Genomic DNA, 27652 nt, shown 5'->3' on the forward strand with positions numbered 1-27652 from the left:
TGGTGATATCTGGAATGTTTAGGCGAAAGTCACCTTCTACTTGGAAAGCTCTCCAGCCATAAACAACCAGGGCAACCAAGGCAACTCAACCAGGGTGTAGCAGCTGATTGTCAACCCTGCCCCCCAGCCCTGGAGTCCAGACATATTTACTGAGCACCCACTGTACGCAAAGTTCCAAGTTCATGGGGAAATCTGTCCAGGTACCTCCCCACTCAGTAGGATAGATTAGAGAGGGGTGTACAGAGCCATGATATGAGGCAGATGGGACCAAATAAGAAAGGAGGGGTTGGTCCACAGAAAACATTAGGTTATGGAGGAGGGAAGATGCCTTCCACTCAGTGAGGAACAGGACACTTCTTGGAAGGCGAGGCAATAGAGCTGGGTCTGGGGGAAAGGCACTCCAGGGGAGAAGCAGCATGAGTAAGCGTGTGCTGATGGGAATATGCGGAGTTATCCGTGGCATTCAGTGAGTGGTCCTACTGGACGTGGGTATGAGAGGCTTGCTTGCAGACACTCATCACTGTCCAGGTGCCAGACCCTCTGCAAGGGGCTTCATATTTACAATTTAGTCTCCACCCCAGACCCAATGATGTAGGTATTATTCTCCCTTGTTTTACAGATGGGAAAGTCGGGGCACAGAGAGGAGAAGTCAATTCCACAGGGTCCCACAGCGAGAAAGTGACAGAGCTGGGATTCGAACCCAGGCTCTTGACCACTACCCCATGTTGAAGGAAAGTGAGGGAATAAAAGGAGACATGTAGGTTGGGGCCGTATCATAAGGCATCTTCAAAGCTGGCGGAGGGTTTAGGCTTCCTTCTGCAGACACCTGGAGCCCTTGAAAGTTTCTGACAGGAATGTGAGACAGGCAGCTGAGCGTCCAGGAAGTGCAGTCCTGAAAGGGAATCATTCATTTACCGAGCCAGGGAAACTCTCTTTCCAGCAGCTGTCCTTTCTAAAGCTGCCTTGCAGATAAGAATGTAACTTTAGCAGCCACCCCCATGTTTTCATCTTTCTTTCCCCTCATAATAGCCAACATTTAGTCAACGCTATACCAAGGACTTTACAAGCATCTCATTATAATCCCCACTGAAAATAAAAGCCCAGTGAGGGCAACGCTCCTTCTGGCCCCATTTACAGATGAGACAACAGAGGCTCGGACAGGTGATACGATGGGTCCAAGACACCACCCAAGTCCAAGGCAGGCTCACTCCAAAGCCCACCATTTTGATAATGGTAGAATAATTTGTGTGTCCCAATGGGAACCAGAGAGAGAGGCTATAGAGCGGAACCTACTATGTGAGCCTCAAAATATTATCAGGTTGACGTTACTTTTTGGACTCTAGTCGGGAACACTGCATTTTATTCCCAGTGGAATAAGGAACCCCCGCTCCACCTCTACCCCCCCCACCCCTGGCATCTTCCAGGGCTGGGTGGAGACTGCCCACTCCAAGTTGCCTCCAGCCTTGGCAGGGAGAGAAGTAGGGAGCACATGAAACTGACCACATTCTTCCCTGCTGGCTGTCAACACACACCACCCACCCTGGGGTGGCCACCTGCTTGGCTGTGGAGGGGCGGGGCCATGGGCTCGTGGCCTCACCATTGGCACCAAGTCATCTGCCCCTTAGGACGAGGTGACACAGCTCCTGGCAGTGGGCCTGGTGGGCAAGGTGTTTTCTCATGTAACTGTGATCGTACAGGATAAAGGCTGGTGTAGCCAAGTCCTCAGCAATAAGGAAAGCAAACATAGCATTAAGACTCTGTCAACAAGAGTTTGGAAGGCAGGAGCCATCCAGGATATACAAGTTCGGAGGCTGCCACCTCCTCTAAAACCCATCTTTGGGGCGCCTGGGTGGCTTAGTCGTTAAGCGTCTGCCTTCGGCTCAGGTCATGATCCCAGGGTCCTGGGATCCAGTCCCACATCGGGCTCCCTGCTCGGCGGGAAGCCTGCTTCTCTCCCTCCCACTCCCCCTGCTTGTGTTCCTGCTCTCGCTATCTCTCTCTGTCAAATAAATAAATAAAATCTTTTAAAAAATAAATAAATAAAAAATAAAACCCATCTTTGACTCACCCCGTCCCCAGGAGGAAAGGGAAGGTCCTCCTGCAGAAATAGTGGAGGAAATGGTCAGGCTGCCAGAGACCCCAGGCAGATTTTCCCAGTGCATAGAACAGCCCTCCCTTTGGGGTTTATTCAATATTCTTGAATTAAAAAAAAATGCGGGTGCCTGGGTAGCTCAGTCATTAAGCATCTGCCTTTGGCTCAGGTCATGATCCCGGGGTCCTGGGATCGAGCCCCACATCGGTTAAGCGTCTGCCTTTGGCTCAGGGTCCTGGGATGGAGCCCCGCATCGGGCTCCTTGCTCAGTGGGGAGGCTGCTTCTCCCTCCCCCCCTGCCGCTCCCCCTGCTTGTGCTCTCTCTCTGTCAAATGAATAAACGAAATCTTAAAAAAGGGGGGCATTCAAAAAGAAAGAGGGTTTTTCTGGCAGCTGTAGCTTGGTCTACTGTCTGGAGCTTGTGGTCTTCTGGCTGGGATGGCAGGACAAGCCGGGATGGATAGAGAAACCTACAGAACGGGTTTTGTAAGAACACCCACCGTGTAAGAACACCCACCGCCTTGCACCTTGCCCTGCAGCTGGGGGGTTGTCTTTGGGTTGCAAATGGTGAGGTATTTTATCTAATCTGGCGAATTTCTGAGGCAAGGGAGGATCCTTGCTGAGTCTGTCTCCCTGTGCAGTGTGGCATGTGGAGATGGTTTTCAGATGGTGTGCAGACAAACATCTTTCATCTCATCAGTAATTGTTTATGTTGAGGTGTATTAGAAAACATATATAATTAGTGACATCGAACCTGTGATTTTGTGGACACTCTGTCTTAGGACAAAGCTAAAGTAGGTATTTAAGTAAAAACAAGAGTGAGTCAACATAAAGAAAGATGGTACCCAGATACAGAGCACATCATGAAGGCGGCACTCAACGCTTGAGCCCTTGTGGTTTGAGCACATCCCGGGAACAGAGAGCCAGCCAGCCTTCCTCAGGTCCGGTTCTTGACCTGCCTTTGCTACCAGAGGCTCCTGTCTTGAGAGGCAAGCTTTACAGAGCCTCTTCACTCCTCCAGTGTAAGCTGGATTGAGAACCTGGAAGGTACTGGAAACAAACAGCACAGATGCATCATCCGAGTTCCTAAAGCCCGCAAGCTGGTCTGGTCTGGTCACTTTGGAACGTGGAAGTCCTGTCCTGCAACCTCATGGTAACTGCCCCTGATGGTTTTGCCATCCGCACCATAAGCCGAGCGTTTATTTTTGAAGTGAGATTTTTAAATGAATCTGTGTACCAGAGATTTCTTCAGACTTCTCATTATCACGTTGGCATGTGAAGGGGTCCCAGGGGTCTCCTGACCATTGTTTACAATCCTATTTATGTATAAGGGAGTCTTTTTTAAAAAAATGGAATGGTTCTGGGCTTTTGACTCTAAGCTCTTGGCCGGAGCTGGTAAAGGGGACTCTAGGGAGGTGGGTGACGGATGGTCACCAAGAAGAAGGTCCCCAGGTCTGTGCCCTCAGGATGTACTGAAGTTCAAGGTTCCTCATCCTTGGGGCCATTTTCCTGTGATCTTGATAACTTTCACCATCAGAAAAATGAGTTCCCATATCGTTTGCATATCACCACCAAAAGTGGAATGCCATTTGTCTGGTTGGCATCACGTGGCACACATTTACTTAATGGCTGCCATTTTCTTTCCATATTTGGAAAGTAATCATATTTTTTTCACTTGCACAGGCCTTTGAAAGAATAGCAGCTCATAAGAGCTGGTGCATGTAAGTTGCTGTGAACCAGGCACGGTTCTAGGCACCCTTGGAGGTAGATGTCATACTGTCCCCGGTATTCAGGTGAGGAAAGGGAAGCACAGACACGCCATGTAGCCTGCCCAAGGTCGCACACCACAACTGGACTCAGACCCAAAGCTTGGCTCCAGGGCCTGTGTCCTGAGCCAGCAACCGGTCCAATCATCCCAGGTCCGCCGATGGTGGGGGAGGAAGGCAGGTGTAAGCAGACATTCTCGGGGCCCTGGATGCCTTGTTACCACCGAGAGCATCCGTCCACCATGAGTGTGGACAAAGCGTTTCCTCCCAAATGTCTCTTTCTTTTAGAGGCTGTGATTGCTTTTCATGTGGTGCCTGCAAAGCCCGGGCATGCGGTGTGTGAGCTCTGAGCAGTGGTGTCTCCAGCGCCCCTGGCCTCCACGGAGCTGGCTGGGGTGGGGGGGCGCAGGGAGGACCTCAGTGAGGGCTTCGGGTCTGGAGACCAGACCTGGTTTTCCAAGGACTCAGCTCCCTGCAAGGCGTGGCCCATGTTCTGCACCAGCAGCAGCTCGGAGCACTTATCTGACGCCATGACTCATCTTTCATCCCAGGACCAGCCAGACTGGCACAGCAAGGCCGTTCGGAGCTGGGGGGGCGGGGAACAGGATGGAGCCTGGCGTAGGGTTAGGGTGGAGATGGTGGCAGGCCCTTGCCCCACACGCTTTGCCCCCCACCCAGCGCTTGCTTCCGTCCAGGGTCACTGCTCTGTTCTGAGCTCTCCTGGGCTGTGTTCAGTGCCCGCAACATTGGCCCACTGGGCTCCTTCCCTTTCCCAACACCCCAGATCACAAGGTTCATGTCCTAATTGGTCTCTTCAGGAAAGATGGTTTCATTTTGCTTGGGGACCCAGGGAGAGTACTGGCACCTGAGTCATCTGCAGGACACATCCCAGAAGGTGTGGGGAGGAGAGTGCACGGGGTGGGGTCTCCTGTCCCCCAGCTTGACGTAGCCGGCCTTCCACGGGGAGCCCCAGCCTCAGCCCCAAGATCGCTCAGAATTAGCAAACCAGGAGGGATGCTGTGTTCCAGGTCTGGCTTTGGCCTCTCCGCCTGCATCCTTGTGGGCAGGCACTGGCAGCGTGGAGGGTTGGGATAATCTATACCACCACGAGGTCTGCGTTAAGCAAGGAGCTTCATGGGGAAACCCACAAGGCCAAAGTCACCAGAGCAGAGATGTTTTTGATCTCTCAGGCTCCCCGCCCTCCTGCAGGGTGGCATGCCGGGGCGGGTGGCCAGGGTGCCTGCCGAGGTAGGGAGGGCTCCAGTCCAGGGGAGGGGGACTCCCAGCCCCCTGGGTCTTCCTTCACACGGGACAGGTGTGGAACGTGGCCTTGTCAGGGGCTGTGTGCATGGCTGCAGGTGCTGGCCAGGCTGGCTTTAGGTGCAGCTGTTTACCGAAGTTGTCTAGGAAGCTAGTTGCCAGCCGTGGGGACCGTGGGGACCACTAGAGATCTGGGGACCACGGGATTTCCCTTGGGTGAATACCCAGGGTCATTTTGAATAATTCTGCTCCTTAAAGTAACAATGATAATGATAGTAATTGCAGTCAGCATGTTTCAAGGCTTACTCTGTGCCAGGTACTTTGTGCAAAGTGCTTCCCATGCATTATCTCATGGAATCCTGACAACCTAGTAGGCACAGGTACTGTTATCCCCATTTTACAGATGAGAAAATTAAGTCTTGGAGGGCCAACTATTATTGTCATGGATCGAGGCCCTCCCCTGAGGAGACAGCAGAACCAGGCCCTAGCTGGGGTCTGACTGCCCTAACATAGGCCAAACCCTATGCCATCCACCCCCTGATGGGAACCTAAGTCACTTCTGGGTCCTTAACATCCAGCGTTTGCTGGCCTGCCCAGGGCTGTGGGATGCACTTATCTGTGCCACGGATGGGGATTCCTCACAGCCCTTTTTTTTTTTTATTCTTATGTTAATCCCCATACATTACATCATTAGTTTTAGATGAAGTGTTCCATGATTCATTGTTGGTGCATAACACCCAGTGCTCCATGCAGAATGTGCCCTCCTCAATACCCACCACCAGGCTAACCCATCCTCCCACCCCCTCCCCTCTAGAAACCTGTTTGTTTTTCAGAGTACATCGTCTCTCATTATTCACCTCCCCCTCCGATTTCCCCCTTCATTCTTCCCCTCCCACTACCTTCTTCTTCTTCTTTTTTTTTTTCTTAACATATATTGCATTATTTGTTTCAGAGGTACAGATCTGAGATTCAACAGTCTTGCACAATTCACAGCACTTACCAGAGCACATACCCTCCCCAGTGTCTATCGCCCAGTCACCCCATCCCTCCCACCCCCCACCACTCCAGCAACCCTCAGTTTGTTTCCTGAGATTAAGAATCCCTCATATCAGTGAGATCATATGATACACCTCACAGCCCTTTGAGGGTGCTCCCTGTCACATGGAATCCATCGCCCCAGTGAATCTGTGGGATGCCTACCAACACACCCCCATGTCACCCCCAGACACCACCCCACAATGTGGTGCAGGGACCCCTGCCTTGCCTCCACAGCCCCCATGGTGGAGTGGTTTGCACCCCACCCACTCCCCAGCAACCTGTCACTGGGCCTGTGAGGTCATTTCCAGTTTGGGGGGATTACAGGGTTGCAGTCACCATCCTTACAGTGCACATGCACACGCACACACACACTCACACACACGCGTGAGCACACGCGTACCCACGCATTGCAAGCATGCACGCCTACATGCACCAAGAGTAGAACCACTGGGTCCTGGCTGTCACATTTTAAATGTACTAGAGACTACCAAATACTCTCCGAATGACTACACCAACTCAAACCCCAGTGGCGTGCAAAGGTATGCTTCTCCCCAAAGCTTGGCCGATACACCTGCTGTTACAAAACATTTTGATCTCTGGGTATCTAATGGCTGCCGTACAGATTTTTTTTGACCGAACTCCAATCAGCATAAATTCTCAAATGTAGTTACTCTTTTTAATTTTTTGGTTCTGTCTCCTGTGGGCATGTAGGTTGTATAGAGGCAGGGATTGATTGATTTCTTTACTCTTTGTTTATTGCTACATGCTCGGCGCCTAGAACAGCCCTGATCACACAGTGCGGGCTCAGTAAGTATTTTTGGACTGAGTAAATGAATAGATGAAACATGGACGTGATCCAAAATACAAAAGATGCAGAAGGAGTAACTGATTTCAAAAGCCTCCTTCCCTGCCTGTACCCCCCCAGCCACCCAAGTTCCCCTTCTCTAAGGCGATTCACGTTACCGCTTTCTTCGGTAGCCTCTCCAGGATAGGCTACGTACACCCAAGTAAATGTCTCTATACTTCTATTTCCCTTCTTTTTTTTTTTTTTTTTTTTTTACACAAATGCACATAGGCTTTATCTACTGTTCTGCCCTCTCTTTCTCACTTAACGATGTACCTTGGGAATATTCTCTGTCTCTGATCAGCTCCAATAAGACCATCGTGTCTCCCCTCCTGAAGGGGCCACTTTCTTATCCCCTCCATCAGTCACGCTGAGGGTGACTTTATGGGAGGACCCCTAGATGCCAGGGTGCTGCAGCCTTAGGCAAATGAGGTGCATACGTACTGGTGGAGGAGGCGGCCCACCTCATTGCTACACTGCAAACTTCCCCGACACCCACCAGAGCGGGGGCAAGAAGTCAAGTGTCCCATCAAGCCTGTCGGTAGAAGTGGCTGGAAGCCAGGCGACCTGGTTTCTATATCCAGCTCTGCCTCTGACTCACTTTGATGGTGGATAAGTCCCTCTGGCTCCAGTTACCCTCTCTGTGAAATGGGCATAATTATGCCCACTCCAGCGTACTTAAAAGGAGGGCACGAGGATACGTGACGAGATGCTTCAGCCAGGTAGAAAACCACAGAGAATTTTCTAAAGGGTGATAAGCAAGATGGGACTCTTTTTTAAATAGCGAAATTATTTTAATAGGTATTAGGAAAATATGGCTAACACATCAAACTTATTTCCCAGATAGGGCATTGCAGAGGACTCATAGTATTACTTAGGACAAGGCTGAATGTTTTTATGCCAAAAAAGTGAGTTCTGGTGTTGTTATACATTAAGTGAATAATGATACAAGTGCTCCAGCAAGTTAGCAAAAGTTGTGAGGCTGGGATGCAAATGGCTGATGTTTGGGCAACACTGAACTAACAAGTGGGGGGAAAATAAAATCAAACTTAAAAATTCTTTTTTTTTTTTAAAGATTTTATTTATTTATTTGAGAGAGAGAGAATGAGAGAGAGCACATGAGAGGGGGGAGGGTCAGAGGCAGAAGCAGACTCCCTGCCGAGCAGGGAGCCCGATGTGGGACTCGATCCAGGGACTCCAGGATCATGACCTGAGCCGAAAGCAGTCGCTTAACCAACTGAGCCACCCAGGCGCCCTACAAATTCTTATGTGAAACCCATTTTAAGGATGTCTTTTTATTTAATGCAAACATATAGGACACAGTAAATCAGGTGTCAATAAACTTTTTCTGTAAAGTTAATTCTATTCCGTAGTAGTTAATAGTTTAGGTTTTGCTGGCCCCATATGTAGCAGATTCCTTTAAAAAAAAAAAAAAACCAACTCTTTAAAAACGTAAAAACCATTCTTAGCCTCAGGTTCCATACAAAAACAGGCCTTGGGCTAGATTTTGAGCTGAAATTTGCAGATTCTTGTAGTAAATTAAGGAGCTAATGGAATGTAATAGCCAATAGGGCCCCCAAATACAGGTAAAACAACCTGAAGGGGACCCATGTATTAATGACTCTTATTTCTTTATTTATTTTAAGATTTTATTTATTTATTTGAGAGCAAGAGCGAGCATGAGCAGGGGGAGGGGCAGAAGGACAAACAGACTCCCTGCTGAGCAGGGAGCCTGATGTGGGGCTTGATCTCACAACCCTGAGATCATGACCTGAGGCGAAGTCAGACACTTAACTAACTGAGCCACCCAGGTGCCCTGACTCTTATTTATTAATAACATTAATGTTCTACTTACGTCCCCCATTCCAGTTGTGATGAACTCATGGATTTTTATGCATTTAATATGTTTCAATTAATTGCATTTTTTAAAAAAGATGCTCAAATTCTCCCATCTTTGCCAGTGAGGACCCCTTCAAGGAGTCCTTTTGACCTACCCCAGTAGTCTTTGATACCTTCCTTTGCTTTCTGGTATGAGATATCCCAGGCTCAGCCTGTACATTTCCTGCACCAAAACTGGTATCTGCCATTTTTCCAAAAAGCCCTGGTTCCTTTTTCGTCGGGAATGGTATTTAGAGACCAAAATCTGGGTGCCTGGAATGCACCTAATATTTGCATTTATAAATAGAAATGATGCCCAGGGTATGTCCTGGCCCCTGGAGAGATTCCAATCGCTCCCCTAAAAAACCCTCTTCACCGTCTCCAGCTTGGTACATTGAGCCCCATCCATGACTCCAATCCTGGCCAGGTGCTCGAGAACAATGAGTCAGTCATGTTCTGGGGCTGCCTGCCCTAGTGGAGGCAGAAACATGAAAGATTTTTCAATAACCAGAGTCAAATCCATTTTCAGGCTAACCTTCAATTAACTATGAAAATCCAGCTACCCAGAACTCTTATTCCATGATAACCTTGGATAATTGAGGTTTTACTGCAAAAAATAAGTACAGGGGATTTTAATGAAAGCATCTGACCTACAATTTACAGGGGTCACAAAGTCAGATGTGCACATAAGCCAAAGCAGGGAATTTTAAAAAATGAGTAAGATGAGCTGAGTATAAGAAAATAGGGAATTGGGGGGGATTTGGGGTGGGCCAGGGAGCATATGCTCCATCTTAAGGGGGTGCTGCCACTATTCAGTTCAGGCAGAATGTTGCCCCATGGGGACAACTGTCAGATATTTGTGATTTTTCAAAACATAAAGAAAAATCTAGATTTTTGGGTTCCCGGTGGCTCAGTTGGTTAAGCGACTGCCTTCAGCTCAGGTCATGATCCCAGGGTCCTGGGATCAAGCCCCGCGTTGTTGGGCTCCCTGCTCAGCGGGGAGTCTGCTTCTCCCTCTGACCCTCCCCCTCTCGTTCTCCCTTTCTCAAATAAATAAATAAAATATTTTTTAAAAAAGAAAAATTTGGATTTTAAGATGTGAACTCTCATAAGTTTGAAACGACAATGGATTTAAGTGTTTCGTTAGAACTTTAAATATGTTATGTACAACACATTATCTCCATTTTAAATATAGTGTTTGAAAAAAATAAATATAGCGTTTGATGAGTTTTTACAAATGTATACATCCAACTAACCACCATCTCACCCAAGATAAAGAACAGTTTCATCACTTCCCAAAAGTTCCCCCATGTGCTTTTCTAATCAATCCAGAACTTACCCCAGACCCAGGGAATCACTGATCTGCTTTCTGTCCCTAGAGATTAGTATGTCTTTTCTAGGGCTTCATATAAATGGAATCAGATGGTATGTACTCTGCCATGTCTTGCTTTTTAAACTCAGCACGTTTCCTTTTTTTTCTATCCACCTGTGTTGGTGTATGTATCAATAGTCAGTTCCTTTTTTTTGCTGAAGAGTATCCCATTGTATGGATGTGCCACAATTTATTTATTCACCTGCCGGTGGCTGTTTGTCTTGTTTCCAGTTTGGGGTTATTAATGAATAAGCCTGCTGTGAATATCTATGTACAAGTCTTTGTGTGAACATGTTTCCATTCTCTTAGATAATTAAAAGTGGAATTGATAGGTCATATGATAAGTGTCCATTTAGCTTTCTGAGAAACTGCCGAACCGTACCATTTTGCATCCCAACCAGTGGGTAGGAGAGATCTAATGGCCCCACATCCTCGCTAACACTGGGAATTGCCCGTCCTTTAGGGGGTGGGAAATGGGGTCTCACTGCGGTTTTGATTTGCATTTCCCCATGACTAATGATGTTAAGCATCTTTTCATGTGCTCATGGGCCATTCATATATCTTCTTGTATGAAGCGTCTTTTCAAATCTTTTGCCCATTATTTTGTTAGGTTGGTTGCCTTCTTATTTGGTTGTAAGAATTCTTTATTCTGCATACGAATTCTTTGCAGACATATTATTACAAGTGTTTTCTCCTAGTGTCCTGCTCTTCTGTTTTCTTAATGGTGTGTTTTGAAGAGCAGATTTTTATTTTACTATTTTAATAAAGTACAATTTATAGGTTTCTTTTTCCTTTCATGATTCATGACTTTAGTGTCCTATCTAAAAGAGCTTTGCCTACCCTAAGATTGCACAGATTTTCTCCTACACTTCTTCTGGATGTTTTATAGTTTTAGCTCTCGTGTTTAGGTCTCTGATCCATTTCAAGTTAATTTTTGTATAATGTGGGGTAAGAGTTGAGGTTCACTTTTTCTTGCATGGACCTCCATTCGTTCCAGCATCTCTTGGTGAAAAGACGATCCTTTCTGCATTGAATCAGCTTGGCACTCTGTAGATCTATGTCCTTCCTCTCTCTTCTATTCCATTGATCAAGATGTCTGTCATGACACCAATATCACACTGTTCTGATTATAGTACTTTATGGTAAGTCTTGATATCAGTATATGCCCTTCAACTTTGTTCTTCCTTTTCTTTTCTTTTTTTTTTTTTTAAAGATTTTATTTATTCATTTGACAGAGAGAGACACAGTGAGAGAGGGAACACAAGCAGGGGGAGTGGGAGAGGGAGAAGCAGGCTTCCCGTGGAGCAGGGATCCCGACGTGGGGCTCGATCCCAGGACCCTGGGATCACGACCTGAGCCGAAGGCAGGCACTTAACGACTGAGCCACCCAGGCGCCCCTGTTCTTCCTTTTCAAAACTGTTTTTTTTTTCCCCCTATTGTAGTTCTTTTGCTTTTCCATATAAAGTGTAGAATCAGCCTGTCAATTTCTGCAAAAAGTCTATGGGATTTTGATTAGGATTGAATCAACTCCAGAGATTAATTTGGGGTTGACATCTTAACAAAACTGAGTCTTATGACCCATGAACATGGTATACCTTTCCATTTCCAATTATTTTGAGTAATATTTTTTCTTTTTCTTTTTTTTGAGAGAGGGAGAGAGAAGGGGTGGGGAGGGGCAGAGGGAGAGAGAGAATCGCAAGCAAGCTCCACATCCAGCTTGGAGCCCAACACTCGATCTCACAACCCTGAGATCATGACCTGAGCTGAAATCAAGAGTCGGACACTTAACCAACTGAGCCCCTCAGGCGCCCCCTAATTTGAGTAATATATTTTTAAAAAACCACTAAGGATGCCAAGACAATTAAATGAGGGAAAGAATAGTCTTGCTGTTGGGACAAGTGGGTATCCACATGCCAGAGAATGAATTTGAACCCCTACCTCACTCCATATACAAAACTTAATTCAAATTAGGGACACCCGGCTGGCTCAGTTGGAGGAGCATGTGTCTCTTGATCTCTGGGTTGTGAGTTCGAGCCCCACGTTGGGTGTAGAGATTACGTAAATAAATAAAACTTTAAAAAATTAATTCAAATTGGGTCAAAGACCTAAATAGAAGAGGTAAAATTATAAAACCCTTAGAATAAATCAAAGGAGTAAATCTTTGTGACCTTGGATTATGCAATGAATTCTTAGAGATGACACCAAAGCACAAGCAACCAAAGAAATAGACGAATTGGGCATCATCAAAATTAAAAACTTTTGTGCTTTAAATGAAGTGAAAAGATAACCCCAGAACAGAATATATTTGCAAATCCTATATCTGGTAAAGGACTTATATGGAATATATAAATAACTCCCACAACCTAATAATAAAAAGACAACCCAATTAAAATATGAGCAAAGCACTGAATACATATTTTCCCAAAGATATATTGGCTGTATAATGGATATATTGGTCAAGAGCACGTGAAAAGATGGGCAACATCATTAGCTGTCAGGAAAATGCAAATAAAACCAGAATAAGATGCCCCTTTACTCCCACTAGTAAGGCAAGAATAATTTTTTTTTTAATTGAATGATAACAAGCATTGGAAGAGGATGTGGAGAAACTGGAATCCTCATACACTGCTAGTGGATTTTGAAAATAGTGTAGCCACTTTGAAAAACAGTCTGTCAGTTCTTCAAAAGGTTAAACATAGAATTACCGTACGATTCAGTGGGTATATCCACTCCTAGGTATGTACCCAAGAGAAATGAAAACATATGTCCACACAAAGACTTGTACGGGATTATTTATAGCAGTACTACTCAAACTAGCCAAAAAGTTAAAGCAATACCAATGTCCATCAACTGATCAATGGATAAATAAAATGTGATATATCCCATAATATGGAACATTATTTGACAATAAAAAGAAATGAAGTACTGATCCATGCTACAAGATGGATGAACCTGGATGTCTTTTAAGAAAGACATAATGCTACGTGAAAAAGACCAGTCACAAAAAAAACACATTAGGTATGGTTCCATTTATATGAAAGGTCCAGAAGAGGCAAATCTATAGAGACAGATCCTGGAGCTGGGAATGGTGGAGGGAGAAATGAGGAGTGACCCTAATGGATACAGAGTTTCTCTGGGGGGAGATGAAAATGCTTTAAAATTTATTGGGATGGTGGAGTAATTCTGCGAATATACTAAAATCCACCGAATTCTACACTTTACATGCATGAGTTATCTGGTACATGAATTATAGCTCCATAAAGCTGTTATTTTTAAATGAGAATTCTAAAAATGAATACTGTGCCCACAACAAAACCACTTTTGCAAACCCAAGGCAGCTCCTAGGGCACGAGTTGCAACCTCTCATTCAGAAGGTTTGGAAGAACGGACCATAGGAAGAGCATTTATGTGTCCCCTTGTCAAGATAATAGGTAAAGACACACACCTGTGTTCCCAATTGTCCTCCCACCAAGAGACTGAGTCAAATCTCAGGACAAACTTGTCTCTGAAAGCAAGTGTGTGTTTCCTCTTTTAAGAAAGCAGAATCAGTTGTACACACCCTTCACTGTTGTATTTGAGGCCAGGAACATTTACCACCAGCGTAGGCCAAGGTGTTGACGCAGTCGGGGACTCTCCGAAGCATGACCACTGTTCCCGAGTCCATGAGTGGACTCAATCTCCCCTTGGCTTGTTTGGGTCGGTTTAAGCCTTAAGTGGAGTTAAACCTTTCTACCAAATACAGACCATCTATCATCTGGGCGGTGAAATCTGATGGGAACAACATAAAGTTGTTTGTAGCACTGACTGATTTGTACTTGGTTAATGGCCCAAGGGACCGAACGAGGTAGGAGATAAGCCGGTACTCCACCAACTTCTGTTACTCATCTACGTCTGTCCGTTGTTTGCTGCGTGGCAGACTTGTTCACTGGATATTTTTCTTTAAGCACATTTCCCATTTTTTTTACTTAAGTGTATTTGTGAATGGAAAGCAAAGGCCAGTATCTCTTGCCATGAATAGGAGATCCCTCTTAAAAAGAAACCCAGTGAGGGGCGCCTGGGTGGCTCAGTTGGTTGAGCGACTGCCTTCGGCTCAGGTCATGATCCTGGAGTCCCGGGATCGAGTCCCGCGTCGGGCTCCCTGCTCAGCAGGGAGTCTGCTTCTCCCCCTGCCCCTCCCCCCTCTCATGTGCTCTCTCTCTCAAATAAATAAATAAAATCTTTAAAAAAAAAAAAAGAAACCCAGTGAGGGCGACTGGGTGGCTCAGTCGGTTAAACACCTGCCTTTGGCTTGGGTCATGATCCTGGGGTCCTGGGATCGAGTCCCGCATCGGGCTCCCTGCTCAGCGGGGAGTCTGTTTCTCCCTCTGCCCCTCCCTCCCCCCACTCATGCTCGCTCTCTCTCTCTCCTCTCAAATTAATAAATAAAATCTTTACAAAAAAAAAAAAAAAACAACCCAATGAAAACAGAATGATGTGAATTCCAACTAGATACTGTTGCCTGGTAAAGTTCTGAGCCTGAGGCCTCATGGTTAATCTGGGAGATAAGCAGGGGTTAAATAGATGCTCAGGACCTGTCTGTACCAAGCCGACTTTTTCCTTGGCTGAACCAGAATGATTAAATGAGAATGGCAAAGGGGAGACATCAGAGAGGCCCTTTGTCTGGTTCTTCCGTGGCAGTTTATTGGAGCCTCATGTGCTTCTCACCTATTAGGCCTTGGGGTGCTAGACTATAAAGACAGACAAAGCCCCAGTTCTTCCCAAGTTTTGTAGTAGTGGATAATAATGTCTAAGAATGAAATAACACACGCACCACCTTGCAGTGCCCCAATCATGGTAAACACGTAGTGCTTTGATGGTGCCCTTGGAGCTGTTATTACTATGATCACTGTAACTTTACTTTCCCAGAGCAGGGAATGGGCCATCTAGGGAAAGATGGGAATTGGGTTAATCTGTGAACGTCCTTCTTAGAGCCATGATGGCCTGAGCAGGCACAGGGAGCTTGATTTCCATCAGTGAGCAGAGGCATTGGAGGAGAAAGTCTTTAATGCTTTGGCAAGGACGGTGGGGGATATTACTGTGTCAGAAAATTAGGTCAGCAGTGAACATGCTTGAGCAAGTTTAAGATCTCTGTTTAGATAGGAAGGTCTGGCATTATCCATTTAGCTATTCTGTGGAATTCCAGGCACCGTGCTGGGCTTGTCAGGAATACAGAGCCGCTACTCTCAGAGGGCTTATGATCTCATCAGAATGAGAGGCCATAGCCAGAAGTGGGTATGACACGGGGTAGAATGAGGTGAATTTCTTTCTTTTTAAGATTCTAATGGCTGCAAATGACAGATACCCAATTTGCATCACCATAAGTAAGAAAGAAGGGTATTGATTCTTGTATCTGCTGAGTCCAGGAATAAATGGCTTCAGGAGTGGCTGGATCCAGGTGTTCAAATGTCAGAAATCACTCTCTCCATCTTGTGGCCCTGCTTTCCTCTGTGTTGGCTTTAATTCTCAGGCAGTCTCCCTATTTGTGGTGCCAAATACCACCAGCTTAGTAGTCTTTGTTAAAAAAGGAGTCTCTGCCTCAGTTAGACCGGCATAAAGTCATAGAATTGAGTCTCAACAATCCACACGGGGGTTAATGTGAGCACCCCTCAGACTAGGGGCAGAGCCAACCTGGCAGCTCACACCAACTGAGACTGGGGGAGGGGCAGTTTCCCTGAGGACACACAGAGCCGGAGGGGAGAGGGGTGAAGAACGCTGGAGCAGCAGGCATTGCACTGCCCACCACAGTGCTCCCTGAAAGGGAGCGGCTCTGAGAGGAGGGTGAGGGTCCCTCCAGCCAGGGAGTCAGGACAGCTGCAAGAAGGAGGTGGCCTTTGGCTGGCCCCGGCTCCCGGGATAGAGCTGGGGTGCTCCAGCAGCAGGTTCCCTCTCTGTCTCAGGAGAGGGAGGGAGGAAACAGGTACTGCCTGAGAAGCCATCATGGGCCAGGCTCTGTGACACATCTCTGGGTTCCTCTTCACAAGAACCCTGTCCCCTCATGCAGGTGAGGAACAGAGTCTCAGAAAGAAGGATTAGACATTCCTCGACAACCCACAGCTAGCTCCCGATGTGTCCGGACCCACCCTTACCCCATTCCAGCCCATGTCTTTCCAGATGGTGGACTGGATGGCATCACGCCTCCACGCCTCCAAATCCTAACCCACGAGGTCCTGCTCACCTCTCCAGGCTCCCTCCTCCCGCGTCCCCTCCACCTGAGTGCCCCCCTCCGCTCCTCTTTCCCTAGTTAACTCTGTGTTCTTTAACTCAGCTTCTCCGGGGATTCTCAGAACTGGGGTGGGGGTGGGGGGTGCCAGGCATTCATCCACATGCTACATATTTTCATTCGGTCTTCACAACAACCTCTGAGGGAGACTCATTATTATCCCCATTACAGACCAGGACACTGGGGCACCGGGAAAGTGATTGGCTCAAAGTCACACAGCTAGAAAGTGGTGGGGCTGAGATTCAAAGCAGACATTTCACCTCCAGAGTCCTGGCTCTTCACCACCACCCTTTCAGGGTCCCACCCCTTCCTACCATGTTTCATAACTATGCATTTTGGATGGACTATTTGAAGAACATCCGTCTCGCCCGCCAATAGCTTGTAATGAAGGTAGCTGATGGGGCACTTGGGTGGCTCCGTCGATTAAGTTTTGGACTCCTGATTTTGGCTCAGGTCATGATCTCAGGGTTGTGAGATCGAGCTTCACGTTGGGCTCTGTACTGGGTGTGAGGCCTGCTTGAGATTCTCTCTCTCCCTCTCCCTCTGTCCCTCCCACCCCCACTCACCCAAGCTTGCTCTCTCTCTAAAAAATATATTAATTAAAAATAAAATAAATAAAAATAATAAAAATAAAATAAAACATAAATAAAAGTAGCCGACATATTGGGCACTTAGTCTGAGCTAGGTACTGTATTTAGCACGTTTTGTGCATCAGGTACCTAGTTTCACCCTCTCAGCAATTCTGTAAATGAGGTACAATTATCCCCACTTTACAGATGGAGTACCTCAGGAGTTGGGAGTTTAAGTAACTTGTCCACTAGGCTAAAAATTCCCAGAGGGCAGAAACCTTGTTTGTTTTGCCCATCATTGAGTCCAGAGGGACTAATTCAGTGCCTGGCATACAGTAGGCATTCAATAAATGCTTTTTGGTTGGATGCGTGGAGGATAGATGGCAGGAAGGGAAGGGAGGGAGAGAAGGAGGAGAGGGAGGGAAGGAGGGGAGGGAGGATGGGGAAGGGGATAAGGAGGGAAGGGGAAGGGGGTAAGGAAGGGGAAAGAGGGAGGAGAGGGAAAGAAGAGGGGAGGGAGAGAAGGGGGAGAGGGAGGGAAAGAGGAGGAAGGGATCGGGAAGGGGGAAGGGAGGGAAAGGAGGAGGGGGGAGGGGCACGGAAGGAAGGCGAGGGAAAGGGAGGGAAGGAGGGGAGAGAGGGATGGGGAAGAGGGTTGGGAGAGAAGGGGAAGGGGCAGGGAAGGGGAGGGAGGGGAGGGGGAGGGAGAAGGGAAGAAGAGAAAGGAGGAGAGAGCAAGTTGGGGAGGGAGGCTGGGATGGGCGGCGCCGGCTGCCTGTGTCCGGTGCCCAGGCTCTGGCCCGGACCGGGACGGGGCCGCCTGGGCCGCGGGCCGCGCGCTGGATCTGGTTGAGGGGTGTCGGGGTGTCCGCGCAGGCGCCGCGATGCACCTGAAGAAGTACCTGCGGAAGTGCCTGCACCGGCTGCAGAAGGGCCCGGGCTACACGTACAAGGAGCTGCTGGTGTGGTACTGCAACAACACCAACACCCACGGCCCCAAGCGCATCATCTGCGAGGGGCCCAAGAAGAAGGCCATGTGGTTCCTGATCACGCTGCTCTTCACCTCCCTGGTCTGCTGGCAGTGGGGCGTCTTCATCAGGACCTACCTGAGCTGGGAGGTCAGCGTGTCGCTCTCCATCGGCTTCAAGACCATGGACTTCCCCGCCGTCACCATCTGCAACGCCAGCCCCTTCCAGTAGGTGGTCCCTGGACTGCGGAGCTGGCTCTCCCCGCCTCCCCGCCTCCCTCCCTCCCTCTCTCCCGACCCCCTTTTTTCTCTCCCTGCCTCCCTGCCGCCTCTCCTACTCTCCCTCCCTCCCTTCCCTTCCCTCCCTCTGTCCATCTCTCCCCCTCCCTCTCTCTGTCCTCCCCCTCTCTTCCTCCCCCCTCCCTCTTTCTCTCTCCCTCCCTCTCCCCCCTTTTATCTCCCCCCTTCCCTTCTCTTCGTTTTCCTTTTCTTTCCTTCCATCCCCCCTTCCCTCCTTTTTCTCCTTCTCTCTTTCTTTCCCTGTTTGCGTCATCCCTTTGCAGCAAGTACCTTTCAAAATTCATAAACTTCCTAGGGACACCGGGCTGATCAGTTAGCAGAGCATGCAACTCTCGATCGAGGGGTTGTAAGTTTGAATTAATTATAATCACGATGATAAAAATATATATATAGCAATAGTACATCAAGGGCTGATGAATTGCCAGGCAGTATGTCCATTGCTTTTTGGCTGATTTATGTAATTCCAGTCCACACAACCACCCTAGGTGTGGGCATAACTGTATTAGCCCCAATTTATGGGTGGGGAAATGGAGATTCAGAGAGATTAGGGAACTTGCCCAGAGACACACAGCAAACAACTGTGGCATGGGAACCCAGGCCTGATCTGACTCCAGAGTTGCCACCGTGCAACCACGTGCTGGCAAGGCCTCTGAAAGGGACATGCCGGGACCGACCTAGCCAGGGTTGGGGAGGGGCAGGGGTCAGTCAGAGGAGAACAAGGCATAAGCAGAAGCGAGCTAGGTGGGATGCAGAGTGGCCCAAGTGGAGGACGGCTGCCGCGGCCCTGGGACGAGACAGAGTCTGGTGCTTTCAAGGAACTGCAGAAGGGCCAGCGTAGCTGAGTCACAAGGAATATTCTTGTCCAAAAGAAGGTCCTGGAAGGGAATTCTTACTTCCTGATTACATGTCTAGTGATCAGAAAGTCCCTTCTTTTTTTTTTTTAAGATTTTATTTATTTGAGAGAGAGAATGAGAGAGAGCACATGAGAGGGGGGAGGGGCAGAGGGAGAAGCAGACTCCCTGCCGAGCAGGGAGCCCAATGCGGGACTCGATCCAGGGACTCCAGGATCATGACCTGAGCCGAAGGCAGTCGCTTAACCAACTGAGCCACCCAGGCGCCCATAGAAAGTCCCTTCTTTCTAGTAATCGGGCTCCTGCCTGCTCGGGGCCACTCCAGAGAACCCGTAGTCATCATAGTACAACACCGCCCTGGACAGGCACGGTTCTTGGTGCTGGAGAGACCTCACCTCACCTATAGTCCTCCAGGGTAAATAATCCCCCCATCTTGTAGATGAGAGAACAGAGCCTCGGAGATGCTAATTTGCCCCAGGGGTCATACGGATACCAAGTGGCATGGCAGGATTCGAACCCAGACCTCAGGCCATGACCCACCTTGCTCGACAGCAGTGTGGACATCCGGGCTAACCTAGCAGCCCCCATCCCCATAGCCCACCGCCCTCCCTGAGCCCTCCTCTTGCTGTGTACACACAGGTGGCTGGTTTCATGGTCCGGGGACAGGAGGTGTCCGCAGCTGAAGCCGATCTCAGCTCGGGCCGCTGTACCCCTTTGTACCAGGACGTGGGTATGTGGCCAGGCGTTAACACTCACTCTCTGGTCTGGACACATTTCTGCCAGAGTGACCGGTCACCATTTCCAATACGGGAGCCTCCGGAGGTTGCGAGAAGCTGCTGGAGCCCAGCCCCACACTCTCACCCTCCTTCTCCCTCCTGAAACTGGACCCTTTTCCCAGAGTCGCTGCTGGAGAATTGGAACCAGGAGCGGTTAGGAGTCTTCCTCCTTAGAATTTGAACTTCATAAGGAAAGGGACCCCATGTGTCTTGTTCGCTATCATATCCTCTGTGCTTTGCACACTGCCTGGCGCCTAGTAGGCGCTCACTGCATACTCCGTGGATGAAGAAGTGAGTGGTGGGTAGAAGGAGTCACGGATGACTGGGCGGGTGGGTAGAGAGGCAGGGGGCTTGGACAGAACACTCTCCTCACACGTGGTGGCTGGCAGCCACGCTGGGGTAGGGGGACCCCAGACTGCGGTTGCCCTCTGCCCCTCAGCTGCCCTTGCCCCCCTGACTGGCCCCCTCCCCACCCAGGTATTCCAAAGTCAAGCATTTGCTGAAAGATCTGGATGAGCTCATGGAAGCGGTCCTGGAGAGGATCCTGGCTCCCGAGAAGAGCTACGCCAACGCCACTAGGACTCTGAACTTCACCATCTGGAACGATACGCCGCTGGTTCTGATCGACGAGCGGAAGCCCAGCCGCCCGGTGGTCCTTGACCTCCTTGGGGATGTCCACAATGGCTCAGCAAGCAGCAGCCCAGCGCCAGGAAGGACCTGCACTGCCCAGGGGTGCAAAGTGGCCATGAGACTAGTAAGTGGGCCCCGGGCACACATCGAGCAACAGACCCTTCCCAGGGAGGCTGATGGGATTTTCTTTCCTTTAATAATCTGGGTCTTGGGCGCCTGGGTGGCTCAGATGGTTAAGCGTCTGCCTTCGGCTCAGGTCATGATCTCAGGGTCCTGGGATCGAGTCCCGCATCGGGCTCCCTGCTCCTTGGGAGCCTGCTTCTCCCTCTGCCTTTCTCTCTCGCTCTGTCTCTCATGAATAAAAAAATAAATAAATAAAAATAATCTGGGTCTTGCTGGGGGAAAGGCAGGCTAGAAGCCAGTGCCAATTTTGTATGTTTACAAAGCTTTTTTTTTTTTTTTAATAGCGCTGGTATGTTAGTCAAGACACTATTGGATGCGAGTGACCCCGGTCAAACTAGCTTAAGCAAAACAAGGAATTCACTGGCTCACATACTGAGAAGTCCAGGGGTAGAATGGGTTCAGGGATTCAAATGCTGCCATCAGGACCCTAACTCACTCCATTTTTGTTCAGCTTTTCTCCCAGTTAACCTCACTCTCTGGCAGGCTCTCTCCATGCAGAAGGCCTTGGCAATGCCAGACCTACACCCCATCAGCTCAGCACTCTCCCCCGAGAAACAGAACTGCTGTTCCCCAATAGCCTCAGCGAAAGTCCTGGGACCGACCCATTGGGTCACATGCTCACCCCTCAACCAATCACCGTGCGCCGGAGAATGGGCTCTCATGATTGGCCAGTCCTGGGTCATGCGCCCTGGAGCTGGGTTGACGTCAGCCTCTGCCACGTGGACCCAGTGAGGGGGCGAAAGGGTGCTTTCCTGAAGAAGGAATTAAGCCTTGCTATCAAAAGACAAGAGCATAAATACCGGGGAGGTGAAAACCCACAGCCTTGCAGTGCCGGCCGATGCCAGAGCGTAACCGCCCTGCGCGGGGCTGCTGCGATGGCCCCCACTCCTGGGGAAGCGGAACGGGCCTAGGGATCTGTATTGTTAGCAGCCTCCCTGGTGATTCGGATGGTCACCCTTGGGTGGGGGCCTCCACCGGGTCGGGGCTCCCCCTACATCTCCGAAGAAGCAGCGAGAAGTCCGAGGCTCCAGAGGCCCCGTGCCCTCTCTGACCCAGTGCCCTACTGGTTTTTAGCGTTACCCGGCCTCCCGTGTCTGGCTCCTCATCTGTGAGGCAGGCTCGTTCCGGGGGGCTGCCCCGGATCTCGGGGTCAAGCCCTGTGTGTGCGCACGCGGTGCATGCTGTGTGTGTGTGTGCGCGCGCGCGCGGGTGTGCACGTGTGGTGGGGAGGAGAGTCTGCTGGCCTCAGTTTCCTCCCGATGATGGAGTAGGGTTGCTGTACAAAGCGAATGCGGTAATAAGACAGTCCTCAGAACAGAGCCTGGGACAGAGTGAGTGTTAAGTATTATCGTCATCTCCCTAAGGAGAGACGAGGAGACCTCCAGGAACGGGCCTGAGGACAGTGCCCCCGGCCAGCCCTGGGGAAAGCAGTCTCACAATGCGGAGAAGCTCCTCCCGGCCTCCGGGGTTCCAGAAGGAAGGCCCACTGTGAGCGCCGGCAGAGGCAGAGTGGCTGAGGCCAGAGGCCTGGGGCCGCCGCAGTGCTGTGTCTGCACGGGGACCTGGGTGTCATGGTGGGCCGGCTGTTGGGGGGGGTGGCTGCGCCCCTCACAGGGCTCAGGCTGACAAGGCCCAGCTCCTTCCCCCAGTGAGGGAGAGGGAGCCTTGAGCCTCGAGTCCTTCATGGTCCACACGGCCTCCAGGGAGCTGCCTCTGGAAGTCTTCGAGGAGGCCGGCAAAGGAGTCAGGGGAGTTGGAGGGTCCAGGTGCGTCTGTCTGTGTGGCCACAGGAGCGTGAATGTGGATCAGCTAGGTATGTGCGCCGGGAGAAAGTTTGGATATGGGTGTGTGTGGTTGTGACCATGACATCGTGTGGCTGTGAATGTCAGGAGGTGGGCGTGTGCGTGTGTGTGAGTGTATTTGCTCATGCATAAGACTAGTATGGGGGTGGCTGGCGACCGTGTGTGAGACCTAGTGACCCAGCAGCCATGTGTGAGGGGACAGCCCCTGAGCCCTGTGAGCGTGGGGTGAACACATTCTCCACCGGCTCAGCAGCCGCTAGCCCCGGCATCGCGGTGCCACCAGGGGAAGGGCAGCTGGCCCTTGGGGACAATGGCGGGGGGTGGCCAGCACGCCCTGTGCCCACCAGAACCCCACTCGGCTTCCGCAGTGCCGCCTCAACGGGACCGTGTGCACTTTCCGGAATTTCACCAGCGCCACCCAGGCCCTGACGGAGTGGTACCTCCTGCAGGCCACCAACATCTTCTCACAAGTGCCCAGGCACAAGCTGGTGGAGATGGGCTACCCCGCCGAGCGGCTGATCCTGGCCTGCCTGTTCGGGCCCGAGCCCTGCAACTACAGGTGAGAGCCGCCCCTGGCCCAGCCGGCCTGCCCTCCCCGCCCCCCGATCACAGCCCCGCGCGGCCACGGACCAGCACTGTGTCCTGTGCCTCGGGGTCTCTGGTCGGATCTCCTGGGGCAGAGCCTGAGACAGGGATGTGTGGAGGGCCCATGACGCACGGAGGGACTCGCTTTAGGACACGTCTGTAAAGGAAAGCGGATGGGGAAGGAGGAAAGAGCTCAGTGTGGCCGTGGTCTCTCAGGCGACATCTCAGCATCCAGAACATCAGCCACACCAAGGATTGTCCTCCTGAGGGTCCAGCCCTTTGTCCCGGCTGCATCAGTACCTCGTGGGGGGTGGGCTGGGGTCCCCTCACTTCCCAGGCAAGGGGGCTGCAGGGGGGGCGGCTGGGAGCTGTTCGCCCCCCACAGCCAGCGGGCACCCCAGCACCTCCTGCCCTGGTTCTCATCCCAGACCATCCGGCCGCCGCCTCTGCTTCCCGGGAGTGGGGCTGAGTTGGCTCAGCTGGGCACTTAGAACGGGGCCCTGGGATTGTTCGCTGGCATCCCTGACAACCCCCAAGGTGGACAGGATGGCAGACTGAGAATAATGTTCACCCCAAAAGCCTGCGCCTCCTTCACACACCCCCCCCCCCCCCCCCCGCTGCTGACACCCCCAGCCCCGGGCCCTAGCATCTCTGGGGCGGGACCGCCGCCTGGAGGCTGGGCCCACGCAGAGCCGCGGCGGCAGGGCCTCGGGGTGTGCGGGGCCCCCGTGGGCTGGTGTCCTGTTGGTCCAGGGCTCCATGGTCTCGCACTTCGGGCCCCTGAAGTCCGCGGAGTCCTGCCACGTCTCATGAGTGACAGGCTTCCCGTGTCACCCTCCCAGGGACGGTGCCTGAGCCCTGCGCTCCCTCCACCCGTGAGCCTTCAGGAAGCTCTAGTGAGAGTCTGCTGAACGCCGCAGGGACCCTGTGTCCCCCAAAACGCACAGGGGCGGGCACTGTGCAGGCCGTGTCAGGAAATCCAGGGCTGTCCGCCAGAGGGGCTGCACACCCGGCCGCCCGCATGGCGTGAGCTGGAAAGGTGTGGCCGCAGGTGGAAAAGCACAGGCCGGTGCCCCTGCTGACGGGACGCGTCCTGCCATTGGTGGCGGCATGGCTGGCTGCCAACCCCTCGCTCTCAGCCGGTGGCCTTTGCTCAGCGCATCCCTGGCCAGACGCTCCTGGTGGCCCTCCCAGAAGGCTGCAGGCAGCCCATGCACCGGCGTGTCACATCCGCGCCGTCACCTTTGCCCCCTCGGCTGGAGAGAGAGAGGTCAGGCTCTGCCTTCAAGCCTGGAGCCCGACTGCTCAGCGAGAAGAGCCCTGGCAGGGGGGCCGGGGGTCAGGTGGGAGCCGCCCACGATCTTCTGACACCGGGACCCCGCTCAGGGCCCAGGGACCTGACGGTAGATCCCCGCAGACCCTAACGGACCCCCCCTTTCCCACCTAACCCCCAGGCCCCCAGCCAGGGCTCTTCTCACTGAGCAGTCGGGCTGGGGTCCCCCAAAGAGAAGCGGAGGAGCTGTTAGAGGAGAAGGGGGAACGGATGGTGTTGGGCAGGCAAAACACCCAGCGTCGGCCACGCCGCTTCTGTGGTGTGGCTGTGGCTGGGGAGTAACTCTAGCGAGGGGGTCAAGGCTGGGCTGTGGGGTTAGACCCCCGGGTTCAAATCCTTGCCCTGTCTTACAAGCCGTGTGACCCTAAACAAGTTTAACCTCGATGGGCCTCGGTTTTCCTCTTCTGTGAAATGGGGTAATAACATGCCTACCTGGCTGGGTTATTGTGAGTGTTCAGTGAGGTGATATGCCGGCCTCAATAAATAATAGTTAGTATTATCATTAAACCCACATTTGATAAGGAACTCATTATTCAATAATAATGCTAACATGTATTGAGCCCTGCTGATGTGTCAGGTGCTATTCTTAGCACTTCACAGGTATAAAATTCATTTAACCGTGGCCACAAGCCCATGAGAAAGGTACTCTTATGTCACCCCATTCTGTAGGAGGCAGCGAAGGCCCAGAGAGGTTCAGTGACATCTCTGAGGTCACACAGCTGGTGAGCAGCTGTGCTGGCAGTCTCGGCCACCAGAAAACCAGAGCATCATCGTCCCTCCCCACCCATGTCTCCCGAGCCTGTTCTTTGTCACCTGCCTTCCTGAGTCAGCCTCAGACCCGGGGCCAGAGGACACGGGCCTCCCTCGGCCCTCCCAGCGCCGGGCTCCAAACACTACGTCCCCGCTTCCGCACTGTCCTTCTGACTCCATCCTCTGTCCCTCGCCCGTGGCGAAGGCTCAAGAAGCAGCAGCTGTAATTAGGGAAAAAGGAGCCACATTTGGACCCTGATGCCAAACTGCCTGGATTTGGATGCCAGCTCTGTGGGCTGTTGGGCACGCTTCTTGGCCTCTCTGGGCCTCAGTATTCTCATCTGGAAAATGGGGATCGTGACATGGCCTCATAGGGCTATCGTGGGGATGGAAGGACATATATGGTGTGTTACAGAAAGTCCTTGATTTGGGTTTATACAGGTAAGATGGGTTTAGGGGAAGAATAGCACAAAGGTGAGGTGTCCTCCTCATCACATCGTACGCTGGGAGGGACACCACCTGGGATGTTGACCTTCCTCACTTGGTTACGGGGCAGGGGAGGGGGGGACAGCCTTCTTCATCGCCAGGTAACCGTCTTCCCTTCCATGTGGAAGGAGTCGCGAAGTTGAGCCCACACTCTAGGGGGGACTCGGGGACAGGGGGCCTCGGCTCCTGGTCTCCCGGAGACAGGAATACAGACTATTTGGAAATCTTCTGTGGGGAAGAGTTCCCTCCTCTCTGTTCCTTCATGTTATTCACTCATTTGTACCGGCACGGACTTGTGTATATTTGGGTTGTAATCGCATCCCACATTATTTATTTTCTTACATTCTTCCAGCTCGGGCCAGTAGCAGCTCCTCGCGTCTCTTTGACATGTCCCCATCTCTCTCTCTCTCTCTTTTTTTTTTGACTACTTCCTTCCTTTCTGGCACCTCAGATGCCCCAGCTCTAGAAGCAGCCGTTTCTCTGAGGAGCCCTGGTTCCTTTTATTGGAGAACGGTATTTAGAAACCAAGATCTAGGCATATATAAGCAGCAGTAGCTTGTTGTTACTGCTTCAGGGACCGGCTCACTAGCTCCCACCCTGGGAAGCCTTTCCCGACCCCTACCACACAGTACCACCGCTGTTATCCTGCTTCCTGCCAGGATGCTCTACCTCTCTGGTCTTTTCTGGGGGTTTGCCCTGGTCTCGGGCCACATGCCTGACACCTGTCCCGGGAAGGTGTTTTGGGAAGAATGCCTGGCTCTGGGGCAAGAGTCGGCGGGTGCTGAGAGCAGCCTCTCCAAGTAAAGGGCATGACCAACAAGTAGGTCGTTGGCACACACAGTGAGATGGAGAGAGAGCACAGCCACGGGCAGGAGGGGATCCGGCTGCGTCCTGAGCCGCTGCCTGCTCCTGGGCTGCAGACAGACGGCTTCTTGGGAACACTGTGTCCCCACACGCCTGGGGCGGGGTCTCGCTCTCCAGAACAGTGCCCGGCTTCAGCCGGTTTGCCCTGCTCTGTTCCTCCTGTGGCCCCAGCCCTGATCCTCCACAGATGGAGACTCCCTAGTACCCGCCCAGAGCTATTTCTTCCCTCCGGGCCTTTGCCTGAGCTGTGCTCCCCACCCGATGTGCCCTTTCTCCTCGCTGCCCTCCACGCTGCTCGCCTACCTCTTAGCCAGCCTTAAAAGTCTCAGCTCAGGCCTCCCCTCCTCCAAGAACCCTTCTGTGACCCCCACACCCCCCCACACACATCCCAGGGAGAATGAGGTGTCACTCCTCCAAGCTTATCTCTGTTGGTCCGCTTATCACATATTCTAATTTCCCCAACAAATATTTACTGAGTGTCTGTCTACTGTGGGCCAGGCTCTGAGGGCAGAGTGGGGAGCGTGGCAACCAGCACTTGCTGAGTATTTCCATGTGCTCGCATCCAACCCTCGCCTTCGTCCTGTGGGGCGGGTGCTCTTACCATCCCGGCGTTACAGGTGGGGCGGGCCAGGCTGCTCAGCCACGCAGTGACAAAGCCGAAACTGGAATCCAGGCAGGCTGGCTGCCCGGCCCGGGATCCTAGCCTCTAAATGCTTCCTCCCTTGAGGCAGACAACGGCCCTCCCTGGGCTTACCTTCTAAAGCAGAGGGCTGCTGATAAGCAAGCAGTTACCTAAAGATCCTTTCCGATTTTGACCGCATGCTATCAGGGAATAAGCAAGTAGAAACGGTCAAGTAACTGGGTGGGGAGGTGACTCTGCCTGGGGAGTGCGGGGCGGCGGGGAGGGGTGGTCTCAGTGCAGGTGAATCCTGAAAGATGAGGAGAAGCCACTTATGTGGCCAGCTGGTCAGAGAATATTCCGGGCACAGGGGCCTTGAATTCAGAAACATCTCGGAATGCTGTTGGAGTGTAACAGACAAGGGGGAG

The 27652-nt window shown here is 51.3% G+C and overlaps 1 protein-coding gene across 1 annotated transcript in view; it reads left to right on the top strand.

The window, feature by feature from the left end:
- The window catches only part of SCNN1B (sodium channel epithelial 1 subunit beta), a 56943-nt gene that overhangs the window by 17183 nt on the left and 12108 nt on the right, over nt 1-27652 (top strand). Inside the window, exons 2-4 of the mRNA XM_045871834.2 lie at nt 17955-18273; nt 20450-20726; nt 22956-23146. Coding sequence (XP_045727790.1) covers nt 17963-18273; nt 20450-20726; nt 22956-23146 — 779 coding nt within the window. The 5' untranslated portion in view covers nt 17955-17962. The remainder of the gene's footprint in view (nt 1-17954; nt 18274-20449; nt 20727-22955; nt 23147-27652) is intronic.

This window comes from Mirounga angustirostris, unplaced genomic scaffold (genome assembly GCF_029215605.1).
Source record: "Mirounga angustirostris isolate CCGP_5_RB_7025 unplaced genomic scaffold, mMirAng1.0.hap1 SCAF_5, whole genome shotgun sequence".
Taxonomy (NCBI): domain Eukaryota; kingdom Metazoa; phylum Chordata; class Mammalia; order Carnivora; family Phocidae; genus Mirounga; species Mirounga angustirostris.